The sequence below is a fragment of the Marmota flaviventris genome, chromosome 8 (genome assembly GCF_047511675.1).
Source record: "Marmota flaviventris isolate mMarFla1 chromosome 8, mMarFla1.hap1, whole genome shotgun sequence".
Taxonomy (NCBI): Eukaryota; Metazoa; Chordata; class Mammalia; order Rodentia; family Sciuridae; genus Marmota; species Marmota flaviventris.
Genome location: NC_092505.1, coordinates 56467683 through 56487865, shown reverse-complemented (window position 1 = coordinate 56487865; position 20183 = coordinate 56467683). Strand labels below are relative to the sequence as shown.

The following is a 20183-nucleotide window of genomic DNA, read 5'->3' as shown; positions in this document are numbered from 1 at the left end:
CATTTTTAATCAGGTCAGAAGCCTTTGGCCATCCGTGTCATGGGGATCAAGTGCTTTCCAGGGACTTCAGAGCACAAGCACTGTGTCTCCATCTCAACTCACCCTTGTTTCTCTGAATACAGTTTCATCTGCGAGGCCCTTAAATATCTACAGTAAGGGTGACTAACTGCTTGGTAGGGTTGCAGTAACTGTTGTATGAAGAGTGTGGTTCCGTTATGGCTGAGCACTTTGTTAAAAGCAAAATGACCAACCACACAGAGCATGTGTGTCTTCAACCTACATGTTGCGGCATAAGCAGTAAAGTTCAGCGCCAACTGTTATTTAACCAGGGTTAGATTTTATTAAATGACCCTGAAAACAAAAATTTCTAACATCAAAATTTTCCAATCTGTTGAGTGATTTCTGAATCATACCCTTGTGTTTCAGTTCAGGTTGTAAATATTCAATTCTGTATGAAGTCAGTATATTTGAGAGGGCAGCATTTTGCCAGTACCTATTTTTTTTCTATGAATGGTAGATTTTTTTTCAAATAGCAGTAACTCATTGGACAGCTCTCAGACATGATTTCACTATGACATAAAATCCGCTGTGGTGGTAGCATGCTAACTCAAATGTTTAACATTTACACGATTCCCCTCACACAGAAAAAACAAACACTTCCCCCAAAGTCAAGAATAACACTACCTTTATTACTCTCTGCTTCCTCCAGCTCCCTTCTTTCCTCTCACTTGAAATTGTCACACCATTTTCAGCTAAGTGTGTATTTTACTTGTCTTTCTGGACAGTGTAAGCCAGTCCCGTGTCAGCTAGGGTGGGGAAGCGTGGTTAAGGAAGCTGGCAGCCCTCACTCCTGCTTGTCAGGGCATGTGTGCATACCCTCACGCTTCACAAGCACCTCAAATGCCTCGCCCTGCCCTCTTAGCAAGCTCAAGACTATGCATTAACTCACCTCAGGCCTGGAGGAGGATTCTAGGACTGCCTGGTATCTTCCAAGACTCTGATTGTGAAAGTAGGAAAATAAGAAAACCCTCGAAATGAACATCCTTCATTCACCTTTGACTCATCTCCCTTTTTAAAAAATTTTTTATAACCTTTATTTTATTTTTATGTGGTGCCGAGGATCAAACCTGGTGCCTCACCATGCTAGGTGAGCACTCTACCGCTGAGCTACAACCCCAGCCCTGAATCATCTCCCCTTCTAACCACCTGCTCACTTAGCATCAAGAACTGAAGGAACTTGGGAAAGAGAAGAAATCCTGTGAAAGCTAGTCTTGGTTCCAATTGACTCTCTCATCCTTCTTAAGTAAAAATGAAATAAAGTGAAGTTAGAATTCTTGAAGATGATTGAAAGTCAGTATTAAGGATATTAGTAGGCCATGACCTGGATGCTAAATAACCACCACCCCTTTCCATTTAGAAAGCAGGAAAGAAGCATGGAGTATGGGGTTTAGACACACCATTGTGTTTAAGGACTATGCTATATCAAATCCTGTATAATGAGACTTCTGACAAAACATTTTAATTAACAGTTCATTCTACTTTTAGCAAAGTACAGAATAACACATACAAAATGATACATACCTCAGTAACTGATTAGCTGGAAGACATCCCAAATGGGCAGTGATTAACAGTTCTTGCTTTGGACCAGGCACTGACTGTTCTTTGGCCTAGGTGCAGGGAGCCGAGTCTGCCGGTCCCCTCCAGGTCGGCTTACCCCTCCAGTTGATCATTGTTCTAATCACAAACTGCAGCTGTTTTAAATGATCAAAATTTCATCTGCCAGGCCTGATAGGAAGAAAACCAAAGGCTTGTGTGTGGGGAGAGGACCATATGTTATTTATCTGAACATTGCAAATCATAATTTTTTGGTTTTTATTCCTAGCCTGCATCAAAATAGACTAGCTGTTATCTTTGTACTTTTTGAACACACATTGTAGAACCCAAATGAAGTCTTATAACTGGAAGAAATCTTAACTCTCCACTAATCCAAGCCCTCATTTTAGAATTTACAGACATGGTCCTAGAAAGATAAAGTATCTTGCCAAAGTATTAGTTACAGTTATCCCCCAATATCCATGGAAGATTGGTTCCAGGACAACCCCCCATACACAGATATCAAAATCCTCAGAGATCAAAATCCTTTGTATAAAATGTATTAGTACTTGCAGATAACTGATTTAAATCCTCCCCTATACTTTAACTCATCTACCTATACAATGTAAACACCATGTAAATAGTTGTTACACTGTGTTGTTATTAAGGAATAATAACTTTATCTGTCTTTAGTACAGGTACAATTTTTTTTTCAAAAATGTTTTATCTTTGGTGGGTTAAATCCACAGATAGAGAAACTGTGGAGAGGAAGGACCCCGTGTAATAGAAAGGAAGAACTAAGACCCACATTTTTATTCCCAAAATAGTTTCTCCTCCTTACCTCACAAATTGGTAGGTTAATTTAGACCATTTCATGGGTTCATGAATATTCTTCTGTGTCCAAAATTGATGGGGCTTATGAATGAATTGTCATTATCGAGTATGAAAAGTTCAGGAACTAAATCGAGGTGATCACTGATTTACAAGTGAGATTATAAGTAAAATTTATAAATAAATCATTATCCTGTAGGTGTTCTAACATCTCTTAAGTCTTAACTTGCAGTGACATTGTATGAAAGATTCTGATGAATAATTCAGTCCTCATAAACTCAGCTAATAGCATTATTAATTGGTAAGGACATGTTATAGTGTAAGTTCCCTGTGGCTTATCAATTAATACTTCACAGTTTATGGGAAGAAGCAGTTTTTAATATGATCCATGGTAGAGGTAAAGCAATAAGATAATTACACAAGTGCATTTCACTGGAAGATGGAGCTATTAAAACAACAAGAGGGAATCAAGTGCACATGTAATTTTGTATATTTAAAACATATGGCCTCAGGGCCAGGTTTTATCATGGATCATATATTCATGTTTAATTATTGAGAATGTTTACAGCTTGTTTTTATGAAGCTTCTCTAATGAAGGATCCAAGCTAAGGGATTTTAAGTTGAAAAGATTAAATCCCCATCTACTTATCTTTTAATTAGTTTTTTTTAACTCTTATTTGTACTAAAATCCAGGCATTTGTCTTGCAATCTGCATGAATACAAGCTTCATTTTAAACTCAAGATCAAATAAAAATGTATAGCAAATTTGTTTTCAATTAAGGTTAAGAATCACATTAATTTTGTCCCTGAAATAATAAGTACAGGAATTACTATGATCATACCATATCACCAGGCAAGTACAGAAGCTGGGATATGGGGAACTCCCCAACTCCTAGACCAGCATTCTTTCCAATAGTAAGAGCACTTTCCTCGCACACACAAGGCCCCGGGATAGATCCCCAATACTGCGAAAAGAAAGACATGAAGAAAACAATATAATGTCACCTTAGAGAAACAGATCACTTGATCAGACTTATAAATACAGAAAAGAGTACAATTCCACATTAATTTGGAATTATTGTACAGAAGGGGATAAGACAAAGTTTATTTCTGTTACCATCAAGCAGTTTTGCTAGTCCGTAAGAAAAGATAAGCACTGGGGCTGAGGATGTGGCTCAAGCGGTAGCGCGCTCGCCTGGCATAGCAGGGCACTGGGTTCAATCCTCAGCACCACATAAAATAAAAAAAATAATAAAGGTGTTGTGTCCACCGAAAACTAAAAAATGAGTATTAAAAAATTCTCGCTCGCTTAAAAAAAAAAAAAAGATAAGCACTACTCAGGGGAAAGTGTGAGACCATCCTAGAAGAGTGGAAGTTCACTTGGGGTGCTGGTTTAAGAGCAGGCCTGGGGCCCTGTGCTCAGCAGAGGCGAGTGTCTGCTCACCCACCTCTCAGCTGTCCCGAGATCCCATTCTTGCTCAGAGTCCTCCTTGTTCCACTGGAGCCTCAGACTTAGGAGAGGCTCTAGGAATGAAAACCAGGCTGTGAGGAGACCCTCCAGGCATCACCTCTGGCCGGGAGCGGGGAGTGAGGGAGGCTGGGAGCAGAAGGACAATTACATGTTTCTCAGTCTCTCCAGTTTAGCTCTTTCTTGGTCAGAACTGAAACAACAACAGCCTCTTCTCACCATACACTTTTCTGAGGCTCTGACTCCTTGTTGCCCGAGGTATCTCAGTTTCCAGAACTTGTATGAATCTGAATTCAGCTTTGGCCCAGAATTCTGGCTTCCTTGCCCTGATGTTCTAGCACAGACCTTCACCTCCAACCCTCCCCAGACTCCTGAGGAAAGCAAGGCCACACATCTGAGCTTCTCTCTCCTGAGCAGGACACTGGCATAAGCAAAACCTAAGTAAATCCAGGGAAAAGATTAAACAGTTCCCACAGCTAAGTCTTGTAAATTAGAATATTTCCCTGAAATGGGAATTGCAAAGGTCTTGGACAGTGTGTAGTTATTATTTATTGCATTTTTTAAAAGATGAGCTAATTGCTTTATGTGCCTTAGAACCTGGTAGACCTCAAACAATAGCCTTTCATCTCTGCCCTCTCTCTAAAAGAGCAGAAGTCATCTCGGCCCTAGCTGTTCTGTTCATTGAACAAGATTTAAGTTAAAAATTTTAAAGCCTAGCTAAAAAATGAAAGAAAGCATGAAATTGATTTTTAGCAACTTTGATAAAATACTAAGACACATCAAACCATTTTAGCTCTAAATGTGTTGGACTTAGTGCACTGTAAGGCTCAGAACCCTGAAGGGGTTGCCAGAAATCTACCCAAATATTGCAGTACTCTTAGGATGCCCTGCAAGCTCTCCTAATTTATAAAGGATATCTCACAGTCTTTAACAAATTGGCAAGGCTAACTTATAAATACTTCATGTTCACCCTAATGTTAGAAAATTATTTTAAATTAGTAGAGTATTTAATTTAGGCTTGTCTAATTTACATTAGCTTTCTTCTTATTTACTTACCAGGAATATAGAATGAAATAAATGATCTAATCCAACCAGCATGTTTTATAAAAGGATAGACAGAGAGCCTTTTATGTTAAATGATACAGCTGGGTTTTAGCAGAGCCCCCAACTCCTAGACCAGCATTCTTTCCATAAATGATCAATGTATTAGCCAGAATTAATCCTTTTAATTTTCTCTCACATCTTTTCAAGTTTTTTAAATTACGCAAGGCATGCATGAATGTATAACAACTATGAAATAGCCAAGACAGGAACAGAGCAAAGTCCACCTCTACATAAGCACATGCTGTCTCACTGGTTCTTCTCTCTAGACAGTCATCATGAATTCTCCTAGAGGACATTTTAAATAAAGTCATTTAGGGAACTATTTCTTGGACCATGCCAGCATAAACTTTATGGGCAGAAGCAGGAGTTTCTGAGACCCTCCCCAGATGACTCTCAAGGAGAGCAGTGGTTAATATAGACACTTCACACACCTGGCTCTGTACCATCAAGTTCTATCATACGCTGAAGTTTAAAAGTGAATTCCAGTATGCATTATCCATTTTCTTATACAATACACACTTCTGTATTTGTATTGGAAATATAGTTTCTATTCTTATGCCTTCAAGTAAAGTTCTTGTGCTATGAGAGAGAGAAAAAAAAAAAAAAGCAAAGCATGACCCTCCCCAGAATCCAAATAGAGTTTCTTGACAGGGTTTTCTTGACTCCTGCAATATTGTAGAGAACAGAAGGTTGATAGAATAAGTTTGTGTCTTGTCATATTTTTTTAAAATAGAGATTCTGGTAATTCTTAATATTTTTGTGGCCACCCTACTTTTGAAGCAATCTGCAGAACTGATGAACCATAGCAGAACAAGAATTTAGCTTCATTTGGTCACTTCTTTCCTTCCTGTTCTCTTGCCCATCCAGCTTTCTCCTTTCTAGTCATTTCTCTTTATTTCTGAATATGCTTGGAAGTGAGCTGTGTGAACCAGGTTATCTGAGTTACCAGCAGTAGGGAAGAGAGCTGGCCCCACAATTTCCTCATGGACTAAACTAGAGAGGGCACAAAGAGTGAGCACTGGCCTAGGAGCCCGAGGGCCTGGCTCTTATCCCAGGCCTGGTGAAGTCATTTCTCACTTATGAAAATCTCTAAAATAAGGGGAGAATAGAATAATGATGTTCCCCTAGGTTTCTTCCAGTTTAGAAATTCCAGTCCATGCTTATTTCAGTGTTAGAAAATGACCAAAGCAGTCTGTAAGACTAAAGAGCTTCCCAGTGCTTTCATGTTCCATTTGTGCAGCAGCCCCCCCCATCACGTGAACACATGAAATATTATGCTGCATACATTTCAACAAGAAAAAAAATGTCTTTTTCAGTGTCTGTGGTAGGAGATAAGCTTCAGGTGCTGTTTATTTTCCCGTAGGACTTTATATATGAAATGCAGGATTTATTAAATTTATCAAGTGCAATAAGAGAAAAGCTGTCATCTGATGTTGAAAACATTCTGGGAGCCAGGTGGGAGTACTGCATTTGCTCACCACAGTCAGACACCTATCCTGTAGTCTGGTTTGATTCATTGTGAGGTGGCCTGGATTTGCAGCTGTAGAAATCAAGCCATCAGGTCAGATAGCAAGGCTGATCCTTGAACTTATTATCTAGAGTTATGGTACCAAACAACTGTGAGATGCAACAATTTCCTCTCTACACAGCCAGATTCTTCCAGCAGAGCTATGCAAACACCTTCTTGGGTGAGGGCCGAGGAGCAAGCACGTTAAGATGTGATCTACCTGCAGGTGTAGTACATGCAGCTTCACTGCAACTCTAACACAGAGCAATGAACCCAAAGAACTACCTGGGAAGTAGGAGGCCTGGCCTTTGTCCTGGTTAAGTGGACTATTCTCTGTGGACTTGTGTGCCTCTCTCAGGGTCAGAGTGGATTCTCCTTTGGGCTAAAGAGTTTTATAGTTCTCTGATCTATATCTGTTAGTCGCACACAGCAGAAAGCAGAAAACCATGTGAATTCGATACTTTTCTACTAGTTCTCCCAGTTTAGACATTATCTTTTCAAACAAACTAGGAACTTCTACAAACCCCTATTCCTTGTGGGCTAGGAAGTTTTGGAAACTCCTTGAGACTGTTATTCTATCCATTTCCTGCTACCTGTCTAGTTGGGGGAAAGGTGACTGTCTTAAACCAGATGCTGATTCCCTTTCCTACTCAGTCATACTTTATCAATATTCCTTTACCAATTTTTGTTATCTAGATTCTGAAAATTTTTTTGACTTTTAATTTTCTTACACAAACTGTACCTTTCATCTTAAAGTAGAATATGATCCTTTTCCTTCTGCTTTATAATTTGAACATAACAACATTCTAGAATAAAATCAGGCATGGATTTCATCATAGCCAGTATCAAATACTGGGTGAAGCAGATTATATAAAGATTTTTAAAAGAAGAAGGAAAAGAAGCAGGATGGAGAAATCTGTATCCAATAATTCAATCAGTATATTTTGGGCTCCTGCTCTATGCTGGCCACTTGGCTAGACACTGAGGATGAAGATACAAATAAGAGGTCACCTTGGCCCTCAGATTTGCACTCCATTGAGCCTATTCATAAAAATATAACTAAAAGCCAGCAATCACCCCAAAAGGGCTGTTGGAATCTTTTGTAACTCATATCTATGCTGTCTTAGTTTCTGTATGTGGAGTCTTACTCTCTTGAGAAAATATATTCTAAATCCTGTTTTCATGAGCCATTAAAAATTTGTGCTAGGCCAGATGTGGTAGTGCACACCTGTAATCTCAGCAGCTTGGGAGGCTGGACAGAAGGATCACGAGTTCAAAGGCAGCCTCAGTAACAGCGAGGCACTAAGCAACTCAGTGAGACCCTGTCTCTAAATAAAATACAAAATAGGGCTGGGGATGTGGCTCAGTAATCGAGTACCCCTGAGTTAAATCCCCAGTACAAAAAAAAAAAAAAAAAGGAGAGAGAAACATATTTCATGCTTATCCCTAATCAATGTACACTTAGGTTGGCCTTCATTGAGTAAAAAATAACCTTGGACAAACTTTGAAGGGAAAGGCAGAAAAATCTGTTTTGATGGCTTGAAAATAAGTGGAAAGGTTTTTAGGGAAAACCAACAAACTTCCAACGATTTCAGATCTGCCAGTATTCATTCAGGCATGAGATTAGGCCAGAAGAAGAGCCTAGCAAGGGAGAGGTTGGAACCGTGTAAGGAGATCCATGAGACCACAGGAGATGAGTTATTGAACTATAAACCCGCCCTGAGGACTGGGGGTGTCGCTCAGTGGTAGAACAAGTACTTAGCATACACAGGCCCTGAGTTCAATTCCCAGCACCACCAAAAATAAAATAGCCCTGTAGACCTGTTTGTTAATACATCTGCCAAACTGAGGTAGAAGAGGAGGTTTGGAGTTATGGTAGAAGCAGGTTCTGGAAAGCAGAGCCAGAAATCGACTCATTCACACTGAGTCATCTGGCCTGGTCTCCTGCCTCCAAGCTCATCCTGCCTGCAGTGTGTCTGGCCAACTGTTTTTTCAACTCTCAAGGGATGGAGATGCTTCAACCTCCCCGGTCATCTGTTCCAGAGCCATTCCTTTTTGCCCTTAGAAGTAGTTGCTTTCTAAGAATGGCAGTGGGAGGGAGGGGTCCTGAAAGAGTGGCAGAGGGGAGACAAGACAAACAGAACAAATCAGTATAAAGAACCCTCCAAAGGAAGAGTGGGGAACAGCCTCCACATTTCACACTTCCTTCCCTCACTTAAATGTGAGCAACTGGCTCCAAGAATGTGGGGATTCCAGAAGGTAAAACCAGCCATCTGGGAACCCTGTTCTCCCAGATGCCCTGACTGGCACAGGGGAGGGTCCTATTCTGCTCTGAGAAAGCAGCATGGATCTAGACATCCACCGCTGCCCAAGGGAAGCTGTATTTTGTTCAAGATCTGTAACTTTCACAAATCTCTCTCCAAAGCAATGTTCTGTAAATGAAGGCATGCCTTCCATACCGCTTGGTTGTCTTCCATGCACTCTGCCAGAGGAACTACTTTGCATAGCAGTTCTCAGATGCAAAGTCATCTTGGCTAGTCCAAGGGGATTTGATGTAAGTAAGGTTACCATCTCTTCCTCCATTCAGACCTTTCTGTCTGCCTCCACCCTCTCAGTCACACGCCCAGAAATGAGTCAAAAAGCCTGTCCAGCCAAAATCACTGTCCAAAAGCCCAAGTGCTCTGTTGTTCTCCCTCTATTTTCAAGTTGAGGAGTACTTGGCCTAGTCTTCTTATGCCATTTGTCATCTGGCTTTCAAGGTCTGCACTACGTCACAGAGCAGAAAGGTAGGCAGGGCCAGCCTATAGGTGAAGGAAGAGGAAGCAGCCGCAGAGAACTGGAGACTGTCCAGCAGCCACTACCCCCAACCATGCCTAACTGGCTCCACCTTCCCCATCCCCGGCCTTGGCCTTCTTGACGCCTAGAATCTCATTCCAAACCTCCTCCCCAAACCTCTCATGCCAGGCCCAGGCTGTGCTGAAGCCCTTGTCTCCTTTTCAGTCTGGAAGAATAGAGTCCTTTCCTTTGGGGATCTGGGTCAGTCCTAGAAATGACTTTCAGCTGAGATTGCAGCAGAGGAACTTCTGACTGCCACTATGAAATAGTACTCCAGTAGGCTGCCATGGACCCCTTGCCTCTGGAGATCAAAGCAAGAGAAAGGGTCAGGACTGTCCCAGAGGATGGGGATCATCTCTTGAGATGCCTCCCAGCTCCAGGACCTGATTTTTAAATGGCAATACCAAGATGCAGATAAAGGTTATATGCAGGCTCCTTGGAGGCAGGGGCTCCCCCTCCTGTGACATCCCATGTGCCTGGGCAAACTTTCTGCACCCTGCAGAGATGGTGCAGCGTATAAGGGTGCGTGGAGGGAGTTCAAATCCTGTCCATGTGGAAACTAGATGCTGGGGACCAGTGGGCACCAGCTCTGCCACCTGGTAGATCTATGCAGGAGGGTAGGCCAGAGTGTGGATGTGTGATGAGTCCCTCACCCCCGATTGCAGCACATTACAACCTATGAAGTGTCCTGTGTGTTTTTAAATAATTCTTACCATGTAAAGATTGTATTACATTTTAATAATTTTTTTTTTGCATTTTACTTTTGTAATATTGGGGTTTTATAGATTTTTATTTTATGGCCAACTATACTTTTGTAAGGAAATGTTGAAGTCTTGAGTATTTTTATCCTTTTAGAAAACTATGGTTAATGTCAACTGTAAGCACTGGTAAATATTATTCATGTGCAATTTTTCTTCCTTTCACTCGGGACTTTTTAAGAAACTGTGCTTTGGCATAGTGTTTTATTTAAAATGCTGCTTCGTTTTACACATTGTGAATACTGAAGATTCTGAAAAATAAAGATGCATTTAAAATCTCTGTGCTGTTACATTGTGGAAATGGTAATGTGCATTGCTTTGCCAAAGTGGTAATTAAATGTTTAATGGTTTAGAACTCCTAGTTCAGAATAGGGGTTCTAGTCATCACTCACAGTGCAGGGCTTCCAGACAAGCCTCTGTTTCCTTGGAAAATGCACTTGGGAATGGTGATCTCCTGCTCAGCTAGGAAATATGGTTATGTTGACAAGATGGTTGTCATGCTTGTGGCTCTGCAATAAATGTGTACTGAAAGCACTTGTGATAACGTGGTCCGCATTTTGTTTTTAACCAAACTCCAAATGGCAAGAGAAGTGGAGCCAACGCTCCCTGAGCATTCAGGCAGCAAGATGTGGTGGGAAAAATAGGAGCTTGGAAGCAGAGGAGACTGGGCCAAGTCCTGCTCCTTCAGTGACAAGCCCTGAGACTTAGAATTCCTTCATTGCTTGGTCATAACCATTTCCTCATCTACTAAAAAGAAAATATATATGTGTATGTGTGTGTGTGTGTGTATGTATGTATCTAATTATAATTACTGAGAAATTGGATAATTATATTTACCTCACTTGTGTGAGAGTTGTCAGAATCAAAATGGCATCACTTCTGTCAAGGTCCTTGACAAATGGAGCAGGGAAGTCCAGGAAGGAAGATTCTCACACACAATTGCCTGATAACAAGAATAATCACAAAAGACTCTGCCAAGGGGGTTGGAGATACAGCTCAGTGGCAGGACATTTATCTAGCATGCATGAGGCCCTGGGTTCCACCCTAGCACCACAAAAAAAAAGAAGAAAGAAAGAAAAAACCTACAACAAAACCACAACCTTGCATAAAGGCCTCTGCAAAGATGTCTGTCCAGTAACTGTTCCACCTTGGACTGGCACCACTGCTGTTATTGATCTCATAGCTAAGGATGATTGTTTCATAAGAACCTGTAATCTGTAATCCACCTCAGTTTGCCTTTAAAAACATACTCTTACCTCAACCTTCTTGAATAAACTCATAGTGTTTCCTATGACACACATATTCCATTGCAATGTTCACTCTGGAATAAATTCATTCTCTTTGGAGAATCTTGGTTTGTATTGAGGTGAGGGCACATGGATGGTGTGATGATGGAATAACGTAATGAACATAAAGCACCTGGAAAGTGAGCTGCTCAATCGATATTATTTGCCTCCTTCCTTTCTGTCCCTTCCTTGTATCCCTCTCAGAGTCCTCTGTGTCTACTCCATGAATGCTGGTGGGTAAACACACAGTGTGTCTTTTCCTCTGCCATGTAGGAAGCAGAATTCTCACCCCAATTTTTGAAATAATTTTTCTATTATGAAATAATATCTCAGTGAGACCCTGTCTCTCAATAAAATATAAAATAGGGCTGGGGATATGGCTCAGTGGTCAAGTGCCCCAAGTTGGATTCCCCAGTACCCCCCAAAAAAGTAATACTAATAATATACTGAAGACTTTTAGCTACAGAAAAATATAAAGTTTTCTTCTCGCTGTATATTTTAAAATATAGTATGGTTCATACTGTACTTTTATATCCTTAACATGACATCCTGAACATTTTCCCATGACAAGGGAAAATTTTGTAATTTAAAATATTACATTCGATTGTTGGACGTAAGTTGTCCCTGAGGAGATGTATTCTGGGAAATACATAGTTGTATATTTATCCTTGTCCTAGTTCCTAATTATTTTCTTAGAGTGAGAATTACTTAAAAATTCTCTCTACTAAGAGAATTACTGATGATTTTCTACCTGGAAGGAGAATCACTTAATTCAGATGTGAAGACTTTTCGGCTCCTGATATGTATCCTGGGGTTACTCTTTCTCCAGTCCCATTAGGCTCCCCCAGCAAACGAGTTGGCCCCCAGTCAGGGATCTGCTCAGGTGGGAAAGGTGAAGACACACTGCCTCCTCACCCTTCCTGTTCTTTCCTCCACTTCTCATAAACTGCACACCTGAATATGCATCGGCCATGATTCAGCCTTTTCTCTCTTATATAAAACTCTGAACCTGCCAGGCTACAGTGGTGCACCCCCATAATTCGTGCTCCTTACAAGGTTGAGGCAGGAAGATCTCAAGTTTGAGGCCAGCTTCAGCAACATAGGGAGACCCTGCCTCAAAACAAAATTTTAAAAAGAGCAGGGGATGTAGCTCAGAGGTAGAATGTCCTGGGTTCAATCCCCAGTACCAGGAAAAAGCAAACAAACAAAAAAGCTGGACCTGAGGCTCTGTAAGACCCTGTTCAATTCTGAATTCTAGCAAATAAAAAGCAGAAAGGGGGCAAATGCCAGAAGGGTTGGAGGGAAATTCTCAAGTTTGGATAAATGGAGTTGGGGAGGTTCTATAATGGAGACTTATTTTTCACCAGTGGTTTCTGAGCTGTTTCATGCATAATTTAGTGGTTGGTTATCATTTGCTCCTCAAAGGAAGGTAGGGCATATTTTGAAATTTTGTCAACCAAGCAAATTTTGCGAAGCCCCAGATCCTATTTTCCATATTTACTTTGACATACCAGTGAGTCAGATTGCAGGAAGAAGCCTTAAACCCCCAGTGCTTAGCTCAGTAACAATGTTGAGAATTTCGGGAGCTTGCTTGGTGCCTGATACTGTTCTAAGCAATTTCTATGCTTCAGCCCTCACAGCAAAACCCCAAGTAGTTTCTATTATTAGCTCCATTTTGCATAAGAGGAGCAAACCGCCCAAGGTCAAATAGCTGGTAAGCCCAGGAGCTAGGATAGAGCCCAGGCTGCAGGCTGCAGAGACCCAGGCCCCCACCACCAACATCAGGTGCTGGGAACCCTTCCTCAAACACTGGTAGGAGTCTTCCCAAGGGCTGTTATTTGTATTGCCCGGATTTTGAACTACATCCTGTTCAACAATCAATTTGCTCTTCACAAATCCTTGCAAGATGAATGTCACTGCCCCCAGTCACACAGCTGAGAAAGAAATGGTGGGACCGGAGTTTGAAAGACCAGGGTCTTCTTTGTGCAACAGGATACCTCAGTCAGGGCACGAGAATACTCAGGGTTCACAGCCTGAGGGATGTGAGTGCACCGAGAACTGTCCCTAAACCTGACTGAGATGCTCACCCTGACAGAAGTTCAGGGCTGTGCTGTTTCCCACTTGTTTCATAGTCTCTCTTCCTTGCTTTACCAACCAGACACATCTCTCACACTTCAGCAGTACTTCTGAGGGGGGTCCTGGGATGTGAAAACCTCCTCACTGCCAAAAACAGTGGGAGAAGACATTTAACAATCCATGTCCACGATGACTGTCATAACAAGTTATCATGAACCAGGGCATAGCTCCTTATCCACCTCTCCTATGCATTTCTATAACAGGCGACATGGCACTGTGGATGGGGACTTGGACTCCAGTTGAAGCCTCAGACCTATCATGGAATGGGAGATCAGGCAGGATATCAATGCTGTTCAATAACCTCACCTCTTCCATTCCCCAAGGAAGAGTTGTGAAAAAGCAAAGTTAAGAACATCAGTGATCGACGATGAAGGTGACAGGACTATGTTCCTGTGACACTCTGTCAAGGATGCACACCTTATCTAACTGTGTTCCAGGCTAGAATAAAGCATGCTGATCTTGAACCCATCCTCTCTGCCTCTTCACCATTCCCAGGGGCAAGGACAAGCTTCCAGCAACCTCTCCTTCACCTTGACCTGTTTTCCAGGGGAGGAGAATTGAGTATTGCAAAGAGGGGGAGGTAGGGGGTTCCCTATTTGCTTCTGACAGATGAGAAGTACACCTTCTAGTAAAAGGAACATTCAAGGAGGTAAGATAGTCTCTTTTGTTTTCTTGGACTTTTCATTCAAATTTCTTTAATCTTTTGTGGAACTGAGGTATAGTTGACGTACAATTAACCTCACATATTTGAAGAGTGAAGTTTGGACACGTGTACACACACCATGAAATCATCACCACCATCCAACGAGTGAACACATCCATCACCTGCTTTAATGTCCCTCCGTCTCTTCCCTCCTCCTTTCTCCATGCCCCATCCCTAGGCAGTCATGATGTGCCTCTGCCACTACAGATTCGTTTTAGTTTTCTGGAATTGTACATAAATGGAATCATACAGAATTCTACTGTTTATTTTTGTCTGGCTTCTTTCACTCAGAGTAAATGCTTTGATATTCCTGCGTGAGGGTGCGTGTATCAGTAGCTCACTCCTTTTTATTGTCGAGTTATATTCCATTTAATGGATGTACCACGACTGGTTTATCTATTCACCTATGCATAGATATTTGCACCATGTGCAGTTTTTCTTTTTCATTCTTACAAATAAAACTGTGATGAACATTTGTGTACCTTCTTTGTGTAGACATATGCTTTCTTTTTTCTTGGGTGAGTACCATGGGATCCCCCAAAATACGCCATCCCAAAATAGGTTTCTTTGGCGTATTTGAAGATGGCTATTCTGAGAAACTGCAGACAGGATTAACTCTGAAATTCTGCCTCTTTGTAAAGGAAATTTACATCTGTAAAAGAAATCTACATTCATAAAGTAAATAACCAGAGAATATGTAAACAGGCTTTTCTATCCCATAGGCCCTCTCCTGTCTAAGAAAGGTTTTTTGTTTGGTTTTTTTTTTTTTTTTTTCGTACCAGGGTTGAACTCAGGGGCACTCACCCACTGAGCAGCATCCCCAGCCCTATTTTGTATGTTATTTAGAGACAGGATCTCCCTGAGTTGCTTAGCCCCTCACTTTGGCTGAGGCTGGCTTTGAACTGCAATCCTCCTGCCTCAGCCTCCCAACCCACGACCCACGGGATTATAGGCGTGGGCCACTGTGCCTGGCTAGGAAAGATCTTTCCATAGGAAAAAGAGATTGGGTCATGACACCTGGCCCGGACAGATGACCACATTTGGCAGCTCTCTGGGAGACTGTCTGCATAACGTGACCACCCTTTCTCTCTATGCACCTGCTCCCCCAGCCTTCCATGGCCTGGTGTACCTCTCTTCTGCTCCCCAGACCCAAACCCCAATCCCACTGTCCAGCTCAGACAAGCTTCTTTGCCCAGCCCTTCTCTGAATCTCATTCTTTGTGTATGGCTCCCATGTTTCTTCCTCTTATTTTTCCTCCTGCTAATCTACCTATTGAGAGCTTATTTCACATAGGAAAATTATCAAAATCTCACAGTGGAAAGAATAAATGTAAAGCTTCCCTCTGACACGTAGGAGTGGCTGGCTGATCGTATAATAAGGGCTTGCTTCACTGAGAACTGCCTCGCTCTTTCTCTCTCTTTTTTTGATTTAATTTTTTATTTGTTATTTTTAGATAGACACGACAGTAGAGTGGATTTTGACACATCACACATACATGGAGTATGTACCTTTGCATTTTTGTGGTTGTACGTGATGCGGAGTTTCACTAGTCGTGTAGGCATATATGAATATAGGAAAGGTACGTCTGATTCCTTCTCTTGTCTTTCCATTCCCACCCCCTCCCTTCCCCACTCCCCCCTTCCTCCAGTGAGCCTTCCCCCACTCTTTTCCCCTCGGGCCTATTGTGAGTCAGCATCTGTGTATCAGACAGAACATTTGGCCTTTGGTTTGGGGGGATTGGCTTATTTTCCTTAGCAGGATAGTCCCCAGATCCACCCATTTACTGGCAAAAGTCATAAAGTCATTCTGTTTTATGGCTGAGTAATACTCCATTGTGTATATACACCACATTTTCTTTATCCATTCATCTGTTGAAGGGCACCTAGGTTGGCTCCATAGTTATTGGGAATTGAACTGCTATAAACATTGATGTGGCCACGTCACTGTAGTATGATGATTTTAAGTCCTTTGGGTGTAGACCAAGGAGTGAGATAGCTGGGTCAAATGGTGGTTCCATTCCAAGTTTTCTGAGGAATCTCCATACTGCTTTCCAGAGTGATTGCACCAATTTGCAGTCCCACCAGCAATGTCTGAGTGTGCCTTTCCCCCCACATCCTGGACATATTTATTGTTACTTGTATTCCTCATTGTTGCCATTCTGACTGGAATGAGAGGAAATCTCAGTGTAGTTTTGACTAGCATTTCTCTAATTGCTATAGAGGGTGAACATTTTTTCATATATTTGTTGATCATTCATATTTCTTCTTCTGAGAAGTGTCTGTTGAGTTCCTTTGACCATTTATTGATTGGGTTATTTGGGGTTTTTGTTGTTGTTGTTTAGTTCTTTGTATATCCTGGAGATTAATGCTCTATCTGAGGTGCAGGTAGCAAAGATTTTTCTCCCATTCTTTAGGTTCTCTTTTCATGCTCTTGATTATTTTCTTTGCTATGAAGAAGCGTTTTTGTTTGATACCATCCCATTTATTGAGTCTTGATTTTACTTCTTGCACTTTAGGAGTCTTGTTGAAGAATTCGGTTCCTAAACCAACATGATGGAGATCTGGGCATACTTTTTCTTTTAGTAGGCACAGGGTCTCTGGTCTAATTCCTAGGTCTGTGATCCACTTTGAGTTGAGTTTTGAGATAGGGGTCTAATTTCATTTTGTCACACTATGCTGTTTCTCAAAGTGGTTGTTTCATTTTACCTTGTCACCAGCTGAGAGTTGGAGAGTTCCTGGGGTTCTATAGCCTCACCATGCTTGGTATGGTCAGCCTTTTTACTTATATTTTTATTAATAATAATAATTATTAGTATTAATATCGTTGTTGGTGGTGCTGGGATTGAACACAGGGCCTTTTCACACTCCACCACTGAGCCTCACCCCCAGTCTTTTTAACATGAGCCGTTTTAAGTGTACAGAGGTGCTGTAAGGTTTTAATTTGCATTTTCCTAATGATTAATGATGTTGATCATCTTTCCACATGTTTATTTGACATCCATAAATCCTCTCCAGTGAAGGGTCTCTTCACTCTTTTCCCCTCTTTTCTTTTAATTGGGTGGTTTGCTTTCTTATTGGACTTTAGTGGTTCTTTGTGTATCCTAGATTTGCCAATATCTTAAGATTTTCTTGTATTTTTTTTCTTCAAAAAGTGTTACCATTTTTATTAAATTCTGTCAAGACTGTTTTAATACCATAAATTCATATCCATCTTTCATTTGGGCTCAAGTCTCTCCTTCACTTGTGTGTGTGTGTATGTGTGTGCGCGTTTTCTGTGTGTGTGTTCTGTATGTGTGTGCGCGTTTTCTGTGTGTGTGTTCTGTATGTGTGTATGTGCTCTGTGTGGTGTGTGTGTGTGTGTGTGTTCTGTGTGTGTGTATGTGCTCTGTGTGTGCTCTGTATGTGTGTTGTATGTGTTGTGTGTGTGTGTGTATGTGTGTGTGATGCTGGGCACAAGACCCAGGGTCTCACACTTGCTGGGCAAATGCTCTGCCACTCAGCTACATCCCAGCCCAAGTATCTTCATTATCATTGACAACTTCTCTATTTTAAAAAATTTCTAACATCGATTTTAACACAGATCCTCTAGCAGGAAAACACTGTAAACTCTTCTGTAAATGGTTCATTTAACAATCATTAACACATAATTTTGTAAATCCAAAACCTATCTTGTACTAAAGCACTTCCACACTTTTGTTCCCCTCTCTTTCTCTGAATTTTCTCATTCTAGCAATAACTCACATTTACTCTAAACCCTTCCTCTCTAACATTTGGCTTTGTGTTTAATAATTGTCAAACTTTGACTATCTCTCTAATGTATGATATCAGTAATAATCAGGACATCTCGATGCCAAATACATTTTTAAACTTAGATCTCATAGAAATTTTTTAAAATTAAAAATACAACTCAAATTTATATTTCAGATGCAGAAAAAAATAACAAAAGGCTTTCAAGCTTAAAAATAAATTATGTGAGGGTAAAATTCTGTGGGGGAGGTAGAATGATATGCAAGTTCAGAAAGTAAAAGGAATAATGTAAAATTTCCAGTTGTTACAGAACTCGTTGCTGTATTTTTTTAGATTCTATTGGCTGCATTTAAAAGGATACTTTCATTTTTTAAATGTCGGTATTTACAATATGCCAGAAATTATATCTTTTACAGCTTTTTAAGTCATAATGACTCTTTCTACATGTCAACATAAAAATGGTGAAAGTGTAACTAAGTTTTTCAGAGAATGTGTGGTTAAAAAATATGTAATATTGGAGAAAAGATAACCTGTTCACCAATGGAGCTGGGAAAACTGGAAATCCATATATAGCAGAATGAAATTGAACCCCTATCTCAGACCCTGCACAAAACTCAACTCAAAGTGGATCAAAGACCTAGGAATTAGACCAGAGACCCTGTGCCAACACTCCATCATGTTGGCTTAGGAACCAACTTCCTTAATAAGACTCCTAAAACACAAGAAGCAAAATCAAGAATCAATAAATGAAATGGTATCAAAAACTAAAAAGCTTCTTCACAGCAAAGGAAACAATCAAGAACGTGGAAAGAGAGCCTACAGAATGGGAGGAAATCTTTACCACATGAACCTCAGATAGAGCATTAATATCCAGGATATATGAAGAATTCAAGAAACTTAACACCAAAAAAAGCAAATAACTCAATCAATAAATGGGCAAAGGAACTGAACAGACAGTTCACAGAAGAAGAAATATGAATGGTCAACATCTCTAGCAATTAGAGAAATGCAAATTGAAACTACACTAAGATTTCTTCTCACTCCAGTCAGAATGGCAATTACCAAGAATACAAGCAACAGTAAATACTGGTGAGGGTGTAGGGGGAAAGATACACTCATACATTACTGGTGGGACTGCAAATTGGTACAACTACTCTGGAAAGCAGTGTGGAGATTCCTGTAAAAGGTAAGAATAGTTCTATCATTTGACCCAGTTACCCCACTCCTTGGTATATATTCAAAGGATTTAAAATCAGAAAACTATAATGGCACAACCACATCAATGTTTATAGCGCTACAATTCACAATTGCTAAGCTATGGAACCAACCTAGGTGCCCTTCAATAGATGATAGGATAAAGAAATTATGACATATATACAGAATGGAATATTACTCAGCCATAAAGAAGAATGACTTTATAACGTTTACTACTAATGGATAGATCTGGAGACTATCATGCTAAGAGAAATAAGCCAATCCCCCCAAAGTCAAAGGTTGAATGTTTTTGCTGATACGTGGAAGCTAAACCACAATTAGGAGGTGGAGGAAGAAGAGAAGTTCAGTATATTAGACAAAGGGGAATGAAGGGAAGGGAGGAGGATAGGAATAGAAAAGACAGTGGAATGAGTTTGACATAATTTTCCTATGTACATACATGAAAAAAAACAAGGAAATCCCACCATTGTGTGCATCCACAAGAATGGGGTTCTGATTAGAATAAGATATAAATATGCAAGTATAATTTTATCCAAGCTGATGTTACTGTCATGTATAACTAAAATGAATCAATTAAAAAAAAAAAGGAAGAATACACCCTGAGCAGGAGGAAGATTCCCACTCTTCGCCCAGACCATTAGTGCCAGCTGTGGAGGGGCAGAGGGCACCAGGGAGTAATTCTAGGACCCTGGGGCTTTTCCCAGCACTTGAGATAGGAAAAGGAATGAAGAAGGGAAGGTAGTTGAATCCCAGGAGCTTTGGGAATTCTGTCCAAAATGCCTGTCTCACCTGTTAGTTTCAGTTCCTGAGAGCCCCAGTCCCTTACTTCTTTGAGGTAAGGTCCTGAAAGCCTTTATTTTAATGCACAGATAGTCACACTTTAGTAAAAATTGGTTTGTCTGATGATATTTTAACAACCCAGGAAATCTAGGACATCAAAACAGACAAGACAATGGGAGAGAGAGGGAGAGGGAGAGGGAGGGGGAGAGGGAGAAGGGGAG

At 40.8% G+C, this 20183-nt stretch overlaps 1 protein-coding gene across 2 annotated transcripts in view; it reads left to right on the top strand.

The window, feature by feature from the left end:
- Slc49a4 (solute carrier family 49 member 4) overlaps positions 1-13982 on the top strand; it is a 136472-nt gene extending 122490 nt beyond the window's left edge. Inside the window, exon 9 of one of the 2 annotated variants that reach the window (XM_071615283.1) lies at positions 13722-13982. In XM_071615283.1, coding sequence (XP_071471384.1) covers positions 13722-13867 — 146 coding nt within the window. In that variant the 3' untranslated portion in view covers positions 13868-13982. Of the gene's footprint in view, positions 1-13; positions 10641-13721 lie in introns of those variants that run through there. The other variant, XM_071615284.1, reaches the window with a different exon arrangement.
- The last annotated feature ends 6201 nt before the right edge of the window (positions 13983-20183 follow it).